General features: G+C 40.2%; 1 protein-coding gene across 1 annotated transcript in view; it reads left to right on the top strand.

Annotated features, from left to right (window-relative positions):
- The window catches only part of LOC123514885 (zinc finger and BTB domain-containing protein 24-like), a 111,904-nt gene that overhangs the window by 53,607 nt on the left and 43,124 nt on the right, over positions 1 to 15,173 (top strand). The window contains exon 4 of the mRNA XM_045273144.1: positions 14,925 to 15,069. Coding sequence (XP_045129079.1) covers positions 14,925 to 15,069 — 145 coding nt within the window. The remainder of the gene's footprint in view (positions 1 to 14,924; positions 15,070 to 15,173) is intronic.

Genomic DNA, 15,173 nt, shown 5'->3' with positions numbered 1-15,173 from the left:
CTATCTAATTTATGTGTAACATCTTTCTTCTGGAATGCATTTGCTACCTCACCACCTACACTCCATCCCAACTCCCCCCTCCAGACATCCACTCAGCACATCCACACCCTTCCTACTCAGATGCACACCATCCCTAGCATAGAAATCCCTTCGCCCATAGAACCTATCCCATACATCCACAAAGCTGACACCCACATCCTTATACATCCCTTTTACCCGAACATTCACACCAATGGCCCTAGACAACCATTCCCTGGTAACATACACACGAGGCAAGATTCCTGACACTACACACCTCCTATCACTCTCCCTTATCTTGCTTAACATTTCCCGAAATCCTGCCACTAACTCCTCTGACCCACCTGCTCTGACATCGTTCCCACCTACGTGCAAAACTACTACACCCTCCCTCTCCTTCCCCCCAACTCTCTTCTGCACCTCCTCACTCACTGCCTTCACACCTGCACCAGGCATACACACGTTCATCCTCCTATCCCTGTCTTTCCCACAGAAAGTGCTATCTAAGTACCTATCCTGAGAGTCACCCACAACACACACCTGAGGTGTGCTAGGCACAACCCTCCTCCTCCTCTCCTCTACCCCCTTCTCTCTCCTTTCACTCACCACAACCACCTCATTCACTCCACTCTCACTCTCCCCCTCCCCGTCCAACAAACCGAACCTATTTTCACACTAAACAGGTTTAGTCCTATCCTCCCTAACTGCCTCCGCTTTCCTTCCCCTCGCAACCTACCATCTCTGCCCATCCTGATTACTATCTTTCCCAGTCTGGCTTGCCTGCTCCCTCTTCCCCACTCTGCTCTTCCCGACAGAGGGCCAAGCCACCCTGTCGCCCTCAGAAGGTCCAACCTTCGGCCTAACACTGATCTCCTGCCTAATTTTTTTCCACTGCCTCCCCAAGCCTCTTAACCTCCTCCTTCAACTCAAAGATGAGAACTTCGTTCGCACTTTTCCCCTCACTTAGCTTTCTCATTTCCTCTTGCAATTCTCGGTGCTCAAGAGAAAGAACTAAATTCTCGCTCTTGAGCCTACACACCTTACACTCAGAAAAGTCAACGACCTTCCTGTCATGCCCACACATCTCACACACAACAAACTCACCCAATCCCACCTCAACACTCTCTTTCACGCACTCAATGACACTCTGATATACCTTAGTAACTACCGCCATAATAATTTACAATCTGTTAACTCACAAGAACACTGTACATAGCTAACAAACAAATAAAAATACTTGGTGACGGCGGGGTGGGGGAGCCGCAGTGGCCTAAGTGAGGTCAACTAATCCTCTTTCAAGGTCAACTTGACGGTTACAAGCCTAGTCTCCTCGCTCTACCAAAATACTTTTTAACTCACAAACACTGATTCTAACCACTATTTCATTCTAATCTAACACTTGCAATACACACTTTCACTTCACTAACACTCAAAAGCACCACACACAGACACCAAGCACAAACACCACTCGCTAACTATAAAAACAACAGCCAAAAACGGAGTGCACACACAACATGTCCACTCGCCACTGCAGCTACCTGGTGATTTGTGCCCTAGCTCGGAAGAGAAGGTCACCACCCAGGCTGCCATCATACCACCTTTCATACATCTGGGCTTCCTTTTCCTTGTACCATTCCAGAGTACTCTTTCGTTCCATCTCATTCTTCCATATATTCAGTCCCATCCACTTCACTTCTCTGTCTATCTTACTCTTCCATTTCCTTGCATCCCATTCAGTTCCTACCCTTCCTCCTCTAGTCACGATCCATTCACGCTCATTTTGATTCTTCCCAGCCATTCTCATCCCCCATACCACTTGTAATCCACTCCTCTCTGTCATTCTCATGCACCTCTTCCTCCACTGACTCCCACTTTCATTCCACAGGTACACCTTCCTCACTATTCTTTCATCATCCATTCTTTCCAGCCTGACCTTGTATCTAAGTGTGGCTTTAACTAGTCTTTCCCTAATGATGCTCCATCCCCACTCTCTCACCTCTCAAAGCTTCTACTGCTGTGTACCTCAGTGCATTCAGTGCCATTCTACCTATTCTATTCTGTCCCACTTCTAGCTTGTCAATTTCACTTTCATTCCATGCAATCACATCCATACCATACATTATGCTGGTCACCGCCACACTCTTCCACACATCTCTCAGCACCATATTTGCTTCTTGCTCTCATTCTTGCTGATTCACTAAACCTAACTTTTCATTCTTTGTCTTTTCACACCCACTTAGACTCACCCACATCCCCAAGTACTTATATACTTGTGCCTGATTCATCTCATTCTCTTCAATTTTCTATACTGCATTGCTTTCATCCTCAGACTTATTTACTATCATCACCTTACTTTTCTCACTACTAAACCTAACTCCAAGGTCTCTCCCATATCCATCCACAACATCCAGCATTCTCTGCAACTCAACTGCTGACTCACTCATGACCACCACATCATCTGCATAAAGGAGCACACCTATCTTCTCATTTCCAACTCTTACTCCTGCATTCATTCTTCTTAATCTGGCTGCTAACTCCTCTGTATATAAACTGAAAATGGTTGGTGACAAAATACATCCTTGCCTAACTAACTCCTCTCTCACTCTTCACCCAGTCTGTCTCTATATCTCCTAGTCTGTATTTAGCTTTGGTGTCAACATACATACTATGCACTATGTTGATTATTTTTTCACTCAACCCAATCTTTCTGACTAAAATTTCTCTATCCACCCTATCATAAGCTTTTTCTATATCCAAAAAACCTAAATACAGTTTGCCTCCCTCCTTTCTTTTTTTCTCAATCATTTAATTTACCACAAACAAGTTATCCTCAGCCCTCCTGTCCACACGGAAACCATTCTGTTCCTCACCTAACACTCCAGCTCGCTCAATCCATTTACACAATCTTTCATTCAGCACTCCACTAAATACTTTACCTACTGTATTTAATAATGCAATCGGCCTATAGTTCTTCAGCTCATTCTTACTCTTGTGTCCTCCCTTATGCAACAGAGTCACCCTGCATTCATTCCACATTCTTGGCACCCTCTCTTCCTCCCACACCTGGTTAAATATGTCAGTCATCCTGTCAATAACAACCTCCCCACCATTTTTATACATCTCATATGGTATCCCATCTAACCCTGCTGCCTTCCCATTCTTCTGCCTTTTCAGACATCTCTCTACCTCCTCCTTTCTGATTCTTTCATTCAGTTCATCTGCATTCTTCCTCTCCAGAGTCACACATCCTTCTTTCACTCCAAACACTTCACCTACACCACACACCTCTTCCCAAAACTGTCTAATTGCCTCCCTGATCTCATTCTTCTCTGTTATAACTTCCCCATTCACTTTGAGACTCTCCACCCCAACTTTCTCTGACATATTCTCACCTTTCATGAACTTGTACCATTCACAACCACCTTCCATGCTTTTCTCTCAAGGATTCAATCACACTTCTTTCACACTTCACTTTAGCTTTCATTATCATTCGCCTTGTGAGTCTCTGTTGTTTCACATATGCTTCCCATGCATTCAGGTACTCATTTACTGCCTCATCGCTTTCATGTCTCTTTTTTCTCAACCATCTACACTGTCTACTCATTCTCTTTTGCTCCTTCCTGGCCTCTCTGATTTCATTGTTCCACCATGGTTTGCATACTCTCTTTCTCCTACCTACTCTCACATAACCTATCTGATTCTCAGCAGCACTCTGCACATTCTGAACCAGTCTCTTATTCAGGTGCTCCACATCATGTACACTTACATCATCATCCCATCTTCTCTCACTCAGATATACCTGAAAGTTCTCCCACCCTACATCTCTCAGTTTTCACCTCCTTTCCTTACCTGCCACTTTCACTTCATTCTCACTCTGCATCTGGCACTCCATAACCAGCATATTGTGGTCAGACATAATATCCACCATACCATCCTCATCTATCCACATGTGTGACACAATCTCACGCATTCTTCCATTCACCAGCATGTAGTCAATCGCTGATTCATGCTCTCTTGCATTCCAAGTCACTCACCCCTCAGCCAAGGTAACATTCAGATTCTCGAACTCCATTTCATCCACAAACTCTTCAAGCATTTCACCATTCCTGTTCATTCGTTCACCCAATAAACCTATATGTGCATTCATGTCACCCACAACAAGCACTCTTTACTTACTCCCTTTGCTCTCTCACAACTCTTCTAAGTATATCATACTTCCTCCTATTCTCCCTATCAGCTCTTTTTCTCATAACAGTCATATATACTACCCCCACTACCATCTTTTCTGTTCTGCCAACTTTATTCTTACATTCTACTCTCACTGCCATCACATCTTCACTGCTTTCACACCTCCCCACATCTATTTCCTCTACTTTCAGTCCTCTCCCTTTCTTGTAGAGTAAGACTATGCCTCCTCCCAGTGTCTCCTGTGTCCTACGTTCCTTCCCTATCATGACATACTCACATCCCTCCATTCGCATGTCATCTCTCAGGTGAGTCTCAGTTAGCCTGACTATGTCGAACTTCCACTCCTCGAGTTCTCTACATACATCCTCAAACTTCCCCACACCCCATCCTCTCACATTCATACAGCCAAACTTCACATATTCACTTGCATGGTTAGTTTCTTCTCTTCTTTGTCTGCCATCATCCATTGGTCCTCCTCGTCAAGCTGTCTCCACGCAGCACACCTGCCTTGCCCTCATCCACTTAGCCAGTCGCCGTCCCATCTTCTGGTTACCATCCTGGTTGAGGTGGACGCTGTCTCTGCTGAAGAGCCTGTCTTGGTCCAGGATCCCATTGAAATCCAGGAAGCTGACTTTCCCCTTCTTCTCTGCAAGCCATTCCATTTTCAGCTTCAGGAAGCTCCTTGCAGAGCATCCGGTTTGTCTCTCTTCTTGTCTTTTCATACAGCACCCCTTCATGCGGGTGCCGCAGGACCCCCACCACAGCCACACTCATCTTCTTGTTTTCTGCTGCCCTGACTACCTCTATCACTTCTTTCACTGTTTCTTCAGCCCCAGTTGCCTTTAGGTTATTTCCTCTTCCTTGTATCACCAGCAGGCTTCTTTCTTTCATTTCTTTAACTTCTTCTAGAACTTTCTTCTTCACATCCTGGATCTTGGCACCTCCCATGGTGGTGCACTCCACCTCCCTCCTCAGGAAGCCTGGGGTCTTCCTCACCATACTGTCACCGATGATATGGACTGGAGCTTTCTTAAACATCATCCTCTTCCTGGGTTGGTTTTTCACTCTTCCAACTTCCACTACTTCCTGCTGGTCTTCATTCTTCTCCATCTGTACTTCTGCTTCCTTTTTTGGGGTTTCCGTCTGGGTACTCTGCTGTTGCACATTTTTCGTCTCCTTGTCATTGTCTTCATTCCTCCATTCCTCGATGCTCCTATTTAGGCAACGCCTGCACAGGAACACCAGCAGGTCGAACTGAAGAGCCTTCATGATGGCGTCCTTCATCCCTGCACAGGTGGCATGGAACCAGACCATTCATCTCTTACATGCCACAGCCTTCTGTCTGCTGGCCACACTCTCCTCACAGGTTCCGTAGGCACTCAAAACCATCTTCGAACAGGAAGCAGCACCCTCAGGTCAAGCAAAGGAATGTAAAAACACTCAAAACACACAGAGCGGCGGAACCTGTGTTTACTTCTTCGCGGGACAGCAGAGAGTTGTCCACGAGAGGCTTGATCTTGATCTTGATCTTCATTCCACAGGTGTCCCAGGATTTCTCCTGAGGCAGGCCTTAGTATCGGTAGCTCCTGCTGTATTCAAAAGCTTGTCGGCTTGCATGATATGGCGGGGCTTTCAAACTTGGAAAAAATTACCTGGATAAAACTTCGTTAAAGCGAGCTTGGTGTTTGTTAAACGAGCACATGGTAGTAAAATGAAACATTCGTTGTAGCGAAATTTTGTTGTGTGAACCTTTATTAAGTTGGGGTTGCCTATATATATATATATATATATATATATATATATATATATATATATATATATATATATATATATATATAACACAGACATATATATATATATATATATATATATATATATATATATATATATATATATATATATATATATATATATATATATATATATATATATATATATATATATATATATATATATATATATATATATATATATATATATATATATATATATATATATATATATATATATATATATATATATATATATATATATATATATATATATATATATATATATATATATATATATATATATATATATATATATATATATATATATATATATATATATATATATATATATATATATATATATATATATATATATATATATATATATATATATAACCCTCAGCTATCGCACCCAAATGGGACCAAAATAGCCACGCCATGCGGCAGCGATAGCGAATTGATCTTGGCGGGAAGGCGGTTTTGGCAAATGAGCGCTCAAATATTCCATGACGTCATGGCGGGGCGCGCGATAGCAGGCATCTAAGGTCACGATAATGAAATTTTAGCAGCTTTTCATGGGTGCACAATGGCAATAAAACGCGATAGCCGAAGTCGCGATAGCAGAGGGTTGACTGTATATATATACAGGCAAACCCCGTTTAACGAAAGGGTTACGTTCCTAAAAAACACTTCGTTAAGCGAAACTTCATTAAGTGAACCGATTATAACAAGTTTAACCCTTGATTTGAACTTCCATTGAGAGTAAACAAAGCGAGAGTGCATCATAGTACAGTGAAAAGTTTAATGAAAGTAAAAATTATGAAGTTAAACATTTAGGTAGTTTAATTTAAGTCACTATAATGTACACTAATGTATGTATGTATGTAACTTTATAATGTTGATGATCTTAACTTTATGAAGGGAGGAAGAGTGAAACGGGAAAGACACTAACCGGCAACCTGTGGAATATAAACAAAGTGCTCATCATTGTACTGCATACAAAACTTATGTACCACATTTCCACAAGGCTTTCAATTTTATCCATTGTAGAGTCACAAGTTCAGGTGGTTCTTTTAGCTTGCAAGGAAGATACGGTCTCACCAGCCTTCTTAATAGAGTCTGCTGACTTGAAAATAGAGACAGTATAATATGGAGTCAAGATAGTGGCCAGCACTGCTATAGTTTTCTGGCCTCTCTCGTGTCTGTGAATAATATCTAGCTTCATTTGGAGAGAGTAAGAGACTTCCTGGTCTTCTTACGAACACTAGGCCAATTCCAGGGCATTTTGGTGGTAAGTTGAGCTAGGGGAAGACAAGCTGCTGCTGACGCTGTTATGTTTTGACTGGGGAGTGAATGTTGTGCGTGTTGTCCATGAGAGGCTTGATCTTGATCTTGATCTTTATTCTATAGGGGTCCCAGAATTTTTTCTGAGGCAGGCCTTAGTACCAGCAGCTCCTGGTGTATTCAAAAGCCTGTCCGCTTGCGTGATATGGTGGGGCTTTCAAATTTGGAAAAAAATTACCTGGATAAAACTTCGTTAAAGCGAGTTTGGTGTTCGTTAAACGAGCAGATGGTAGTATAATGAAACCTTCATTGTAGTGAAATTTCGTTGTGTGGACCTTCGTTAAACGGGTTGCCTGTATATATATATATATATATATATATATATATATATATATATATATATATATATATATATATATATATATATATATATATATATATATATATATATATATATATATATATATATATATATATATATATATATATATATATATATATATATATATATATATATATATATATATATATATATATATATATATATATATATATATATATATATATATATATATATATATATATATATATATATATATATATATATATATATATATATATATATATATATATATATATATATATATATATATATATATATATATATATATATATATATATATATATATATATATATATATATATACAGAGTCCTCGGGTTACGACGTTGATCCGTTCCTGACACGAGTCGTAACCCGAATTTTGGCGTAAGTCGGAACATCGGAAAAAAAAAATAATAATCTTACCTTTATTCCTTTGGTTGGCTTGCACACTGGAAGGAGGCATTGCAAGGGAGGGAGAGACAGGCTTATTGTGTAGAGGAAGCTGCAGAAGGTGCTGGAGATACTGGGGCTGGTGAATCAAGAGAGGCAGAACCTTCAGGTGCCGGAGATGATTGGGCAGGTGAGTCTGGAGGTGAGGCAGAACCTCCAGGTGCTGGAGAAACTAGGGCAGGTGAGCCTGGAGGTGAGGCAGAACATTCAGAAGGTGCTGGTGATTCTGGGGCAGGTGAGTCTGGAATAGTAGAGGCAGCTGAGGTAGAGGGTACAGGATCTTTTGCAGGCCTCTCTATCTTCTTAAAATACTGCTCCAGGTTATTCTGAACAGAGAGCAACCTCTTCTCATCCAAGATCTCCTTGTAACATTGCATCAAATTCATGATGCCTCTGGAAACCTTAGTGAATCTTTCAAAGTTGGGATCCATAGCCTCAAAAGTTGCCAACGCTTGATGCATCTCAGCAAAACCTCTTGCCAACCCCTGCCTTGTGAAAGCCCTAGGCTCTGGGGTGGGTGCTTCTTCTTCTTCCTCTATGATCTGCTTCTCCAGTTGTATCAGGTCCTCAGCAGATAACTCCTCTCCATGAGATTCCAGCAACTCTGTAACATCATCAACATCCATCTCCAAATCAGTTTCCTTACTCAGGGCAACAACATTTCTAATAACATGCTGAACTGTGTTCTCAAACCCATGGAAATCACCCACAAATTGAGGACACAGTTTTTTCCAAACACCATTCATGTTTGTTTGCTCTTAACCTCCTCCCAGGAATCAGCAATGTTCTTCACGGCATCAAGGATGTTGTAGGATTTCCAAAAGTCTTTTAGGCTCAAATTCTTCTTGGTTTCAGTTGCCTGTAAAGCCATAGCAATTGTCCTTCGGAGGTAGTAGGCCTTGAACGAAGCTATCCCTCCTTGGTCCATAGGCTGTAACACAGCCGTGGTATTAGGTGGAAGGTAAACCACCTTGACATTAGGGTTAAAGTCTCCCAGGTGGGCAGGGTGTCCAGGGGCATTGTCCAGCACTAGCAACACCTTAAAAGGGATACCCTTGGAAGCCAAATACCACTCCACACTTGGCACAAAATAGTTGATGAACCAGTCCTCAAACACCGCAAGTGTCACCCATGCCTTCTTATTTGCCTTCCAATTGACTAGTAGTTGACTCTTCCAAATGCCCTTGAGTGCCCTTGGATTTTCAGCCTGATACACAAGCAAGGGCTTCAGTTTGAAGTTGCCAGCAGCATTTCCCCCAAAAAGTAAAGTTAGCCTGTCCTTGCTGGCTTTATGACCTGGTGCTGACTTCTCCTTGGTGATCTAAGTGCGGTCAGGCATACGCTTCCAGAATAAACCTGTCTCATCCACGTTGAACACTTGATGAGCAGAATAATCTCCATCCTTAATGATCTCAGCCAATGCTTTAGGAAATTCACTTGCTGCTTTCTCATCACCACTAGCAGCTTCACCTTGCACTTTAAGGTTATGGTAATTGGCCCGAGCCTTAAATTGCATAAACCAACCCCTGCTAGCCACAAACTCTTCACTTTCACTTCCTTACCCCTTTTCTTCTTTCAGTGCCTCAAACAATCTTTTCGCCTTCTCCTGAATCACCATAAGGCTCACTGGAATACGCCGTTGATTTTGTTCTTTCAACCAAAGCACCAATAATCTTTCCATCTCAATAATTAGATCACTATGCTGCTTGGTTATCACTCGCTTTCATAGGAGTAGATCCTTTCACATGTTCCATAATGCGCTCTTTATCTTTGATGATGGTAGCCACAGTGGAACGACTAAGGCCAAGCGACCGGCCAATGTTTGTTGGTGTTTCTCCCGTTTGTGATCTCTTTATAATGTCTACTTTAACTTTCATGGTGATGGCCTTTCTCTTCTTTGATGCACTACCATCAGAAGAGTCTGCCTTACGCTTGGGAGCCATAACCAAGAGAGAGAGAGAGAGACGGTGCAAACAACCAAAATGGCGTATGTACAGAGACTTGAGACGCCGTCTTCCTTGCCCTACAACCACAACAAAGCGTATTCTTCCGCCGCGCGCCCAAAACGAGTTCGTGTTTGTTTATGTCGCTTATGATGCTAAACCACGTAAGACGGAATGACGCCTAATATTATTTTTTATGCTTTTATAGGCGCGTTCGTAACCACGAAACGTCGTAAGTCGAGACCGTCGTAACCCGAGGACTCCTGTATATATATATATATATATATATATATATATATATATATATATATATATATATATATATATATATATATATATATATATATATATATATATATATATATATATATATATATATATATATATATATATATATATATATATATATATATATATATATATATATATATATATATATATATATATATATATATATATATATATATATATATATATAGAGAGAGAGAGAGAGAGAGAGAGAGAGAGAGAGAGAGAGAGAGAGAGCTGTGAAAGGTAGGCATGAATCACTTGTGAGTGTTATGAAAGAGAGAAATAGTTTTTGATATTGTAATGTTCTTCCTGCAGCATTAATGTATATATCAAAGACTTGGTCTTGGATTAGGGCCTAGAAATTAAAAGTTCAAACTATGGCTGGGACTTAACCAAGATGGACATGTGCAGTGACAAAATAGAAGGGTAAGAACAATGAAAATTTGTATAAAAAAAATAATAAGGACACTTCTGCAATTGAAATGAGTTGTGGAGTGGAGTGAAGTGAATGAAAAGGAGTACACTCAGGTGGAATATTCATATTGAGAAGATGAAGAATGAAGAGTTTGTAAAAAGGTATACAGTAATACTCTGCTTTATGAACATTCGTCTTACAAATTTCTAGTTTAACGTACTATATAAAGTTAGACCAAAAAGTCTGCATAACATACAAACACATCCGTTTTAGCGAATTTTCTGGGTTTGAATTTGCTGGGTGAGGACGAGCAGTAGTAAGCTGTGATTGGCTGGCTCCCCGCCTCTGTCTCTAGTGCTCCTGGAGCTGGATCCAAGATTCTTTAACAGCGTCAGAGCAACCTCCTGCAGCAAAATGGCATCCATGAATGCTTGGAGGGACGGTGACAAGGTTGCTCTGAGGTTGCTGGGAACACCACCTCTCGAGGTGGTGTTATTGTCTTATATATGCATTTATTTTCACAAAACAACATTTCTATTAGCTTTTTACAAACCTTACCCCCAAGAAAGGATTGTTTTATAATGCATAAAGTGAAATCTTACATGGAATACCAAAAAATAAAGCAGAGATGAGATCAGCCACAGACGAAGCGGGAGACTCACGGCCACTCAGCTGCTTCTTCTTCTTGTGACCCTTTTGCTTGCGTGTTACTTTCATCATGATGTTTATGTTTCCACTCCTCTATTGCCTGCTATAATGGATATCATATCTTAGTATTCATATATGCTCATGCCATGAGGATAACCTTGACTTCGTGGCACTGAGTGATATTGAATTACTAATGAAATACTGCGGTATTTCATTAATAATTCACAATCACTCAGTGCCACGGAGTCGAAGTTATCCTCATGGCATGAGCGTATATTGAATACTAAGATATGATATCCATTATAGCAGGCAATAGAGGAGAGGAAACAAATATCATGGGGAAACACAACACCCCAAGCTAAAAGGGTCACAAGAAGAAGAGTGACTGCGAGTCTCCCGCTTCGTCTGTGGCTGATCTCATCTCTGCTTTATTTTTTGGTATTCCATGTAAGATTTCACTTTATGCATTACAAAACAATCCTTTCTTTGGGGTAAGGTTTGGAAAAAGCTAATAGAAATGTTGTTTTGTGAACATACCGTATTTTACGGCTTGCAAGACGCTGCATCTTGGAAGACGCACCCTAATATTTGAAAGAAATTTCTAAGAAAAAAAGTCATTCTTATACAAGAATGCATTCACCATATACCCAATCACTGAACACAAAAACATAAGAAGCAAGGAGTCTGCAAGACACTATTGTTTCACCATTCATTACAAATTTGCTGGAGCACTCACCACAAATTTAAAACTATGTAAATAAAAACACCATAGGTAAATACATATACACAGTGAAACAGTCCATCTCTTCTCGTTTTAGTGGCGGGCGACGGAATGTATTGGATGTATTGTTTACATTACAGAATCACTTGTCCGATCGCCCAAACCGAACGCGTCAGTGCTACAGTTTGTATTTATTTTATTTTGCAGTTGTGCTTCACAGGCTTTATCAATGTGAATACAATTCACAAGGGGAGTTTTGACTCTTGCTTGAATGAGTAAGCCATTTGGATGTTTTATTAGTAAAGGTATAAAGGTTTCTGGCATGATGTGTGTGCGTTTGTGTGCACGTTTGTGTGTGTTGCTATGAGACGAGGGAGCGGCCCATTTTCTCCACATGCCGAGTAGGCTGCAGGAAGGATTATGGTATTGGAAATACAGTGCTTACTCCAATTTTGCGAGAAAAGGTGCGGCATTGTGAGTCGCAAATTTGGAAATCGCAAAATTGGAAGTATTATTCCTATGGGAAAAATTGAATATGGTGGACCCCGTGTCCATGATCACCTAATTTTTCAATATTTTCCTAATATTTTGCCCATATTTATATCACATATATATTGAGCCATATGAATGATCGCAGTGTTTGTACAATGGCTATGAGAATAAAAAATCTGTCCACCATAGGTTTTTACAGCTTTTTCAATTTTCTCACTGTTTTTAAACACCATTCTCACATTTGATTCTCCTGCACCAAACTCTCTGGAAATATCACAGTTCCTTTTTCCATCTCTTTTCATTTTAATTATCTTCATCTTCTGCTCCAAAGATAGCCTAATGTTTTTCTTGGTTGGTGGCGCCATGTCGCACGAAGTTGAGCACAAGGATTTCTCCAAATTGCAGAGAGAACTCTGTGGAGGTGTATGTAAACAAATGGAAGGCGGGAGGGAGCGGGGCAGTGTTGCCAGATGAGCTTCGTTGAATTACCGCCAGATTTGTATGAAAACTAGCCAAAAACCACCAAAATATGATAAATATAATATAAATATGATAATAATATAGTATAATATGATAAATATGAATAAATTAATAAAATATTGCCTATATAATACAGTAATATATAATTTGCGGGAACGCTCTCTCTCCCGCCACCACTCGCTATACCGGGAGAAAGGAGCAGGATGGAAGATTTTATAAATGGCAATTTTTGGTCCTTGGTCGCAAAATTAGCGTATCGCAAAATTTGAACTCGCAAAATCGGAGTAAGCACTGTACTTGTAACAGTAAAGTACCGAGTTTACATAATATAAAAGGCTGAATTAAATAGTTAGTACTTAAGCTAACATCATAATATAATGACTCGACATACAAATCCAGGTCGCTATCGGTCAAGTGTCCAAGCTCACTTGAGGTTGGATGTTGCCGTACAATACAACATTCGTCTTGGAAGCCGCACTAGTATTTTTCAGGATATTTTTTAGGAAAAAAAAAATGCGTTTTGTAAGCCGTAAAACACGGTAAATACATGAATGTGAGAGAATTTGTATGTAGCTCCTCTAACTTCCAATGACTCATATGACATCATAAAAGTAGTGGTACACCAGTGGCCCAATATACTGCCAAATGTACATATGATTTTTTTTTTTTAACCCATGTGGTATGTTGGGGACCAGCCCAGAATGCATCCCCCCTATTTTCATTATTTCCTATGGGAAAATTACGTCCGCTTAACGAATTTTCGCTCTGCGAACAGCTTTGACACCCCCTATCCTGTTCGTTAAGCGGAGTATTACTGTACAGGCAAACCCCGATTAACGAACATTCACACAACAAAATTTCGCTACAACGAACGTTTTCTTTTACTACCATCTGCTCATATAACAAACACCAAACTCACTTTAACAAAATTTTATCCAGGTAATTTTTCCAAGTTCGAAAGCCCCACCGTATCATGCAAGCCAACAGGCTTTTGAATACACCAGTGCCTCTCATAAACAAAACAAGCACCACTCACTCCCTTACACTTCCCCGCTTTTGGTTCAAAACAATAACAGCGTCAGCACCAGCTCGTCTTCCTTTGCTCAACATGACACAAAAACACCCTGCAACCAACCCTTCGATGTTGCCTAGCATTACTAAGAAGACCAGGAAGTCTCTTACTCGCGAAGTGAAGGTGGATATTATCCACAGATACGAGAGAGGCAAGAAAACTAATAGCATTGATCGCCACCATGGCTTGACTCCATCTACAGTCTCTACTATTTTCAAGTCAGCAGACTCTATTAAGAAGGCTTCCTTGCAAGCTAAAAGAACCACCCAAACTTGTTACTCTGCAATGGATAAAATGGAAAGCCTTGTGGAAATGTGGTACATAAGTTTTATATGCGGTATAATGATGCGCCATTTGTTTACATTCCACAGGTTGCTGGCTCGCATCTTTCCCGCTCCACTCTCCCTCCCTTCATAAATTTAAGATTATCAACATTATAAAGTTACTTACATACATTAGTGTACATTATTATGACAGTCTGAAATTAAACTGTTTAAATGTTTAACTTCATATTTTTTTACTTTCATTAAACCTTTTAATGTAGTATGATGCACTCTTGCTTAATTTACTCTCAATGGAAGTTTAAGTCATTGCAGACTATCAAGATATTTTGGACATGCTGCATTCAAGTGTTGTTTTTGTTTTCTTTGAAGGTATACCACAAGCAAGGCTCACACCTAAATTTTAAAGAACTATATACTGTTTTCATTTTATTTTATAAGTTATGTAAGAAAGTGCATGAGTCACTGAAATTAATCTACTAACAGAGCACGCCATACCCGAATGGTCCACTGGGATAAGAGTCGTCCACGCTGCAGCGAATGCAACCAATACTTTGACTCCAAAGAAGAACTGAACACACATCGCCAGAAACACAAGATGAAGTGTGCTGTTTGTGACAAGACATTTCTGGTGAGTGAGTGTCTCAAAGATGGTAGTGAAACTATATAGCAAGGCATCTTAGTAATACTTAACCAAAATTTCTCCTCAATGTTCTTTTACAGGCAATTCCTGCC

Source organism: Portunus trituberculatus, chromosome 38, assembly GCF_017591435.1.
Source record: "Portunus trituberculatus isolate SZX2019 chromosome 38, ASM1759143v1, whole genome shotgun sequence".
NCBI lineage: Eukaryota > Metazoa > Arthropoda > Malacostraca > Decapoda > Portunidae > Portunus > Portunus trituberculatus.
The sequence above is the reverse complement of the archived record's forward strand: the minus strand, read 5'-3'. Positions and strand labels throughout refer to the sequence as shown.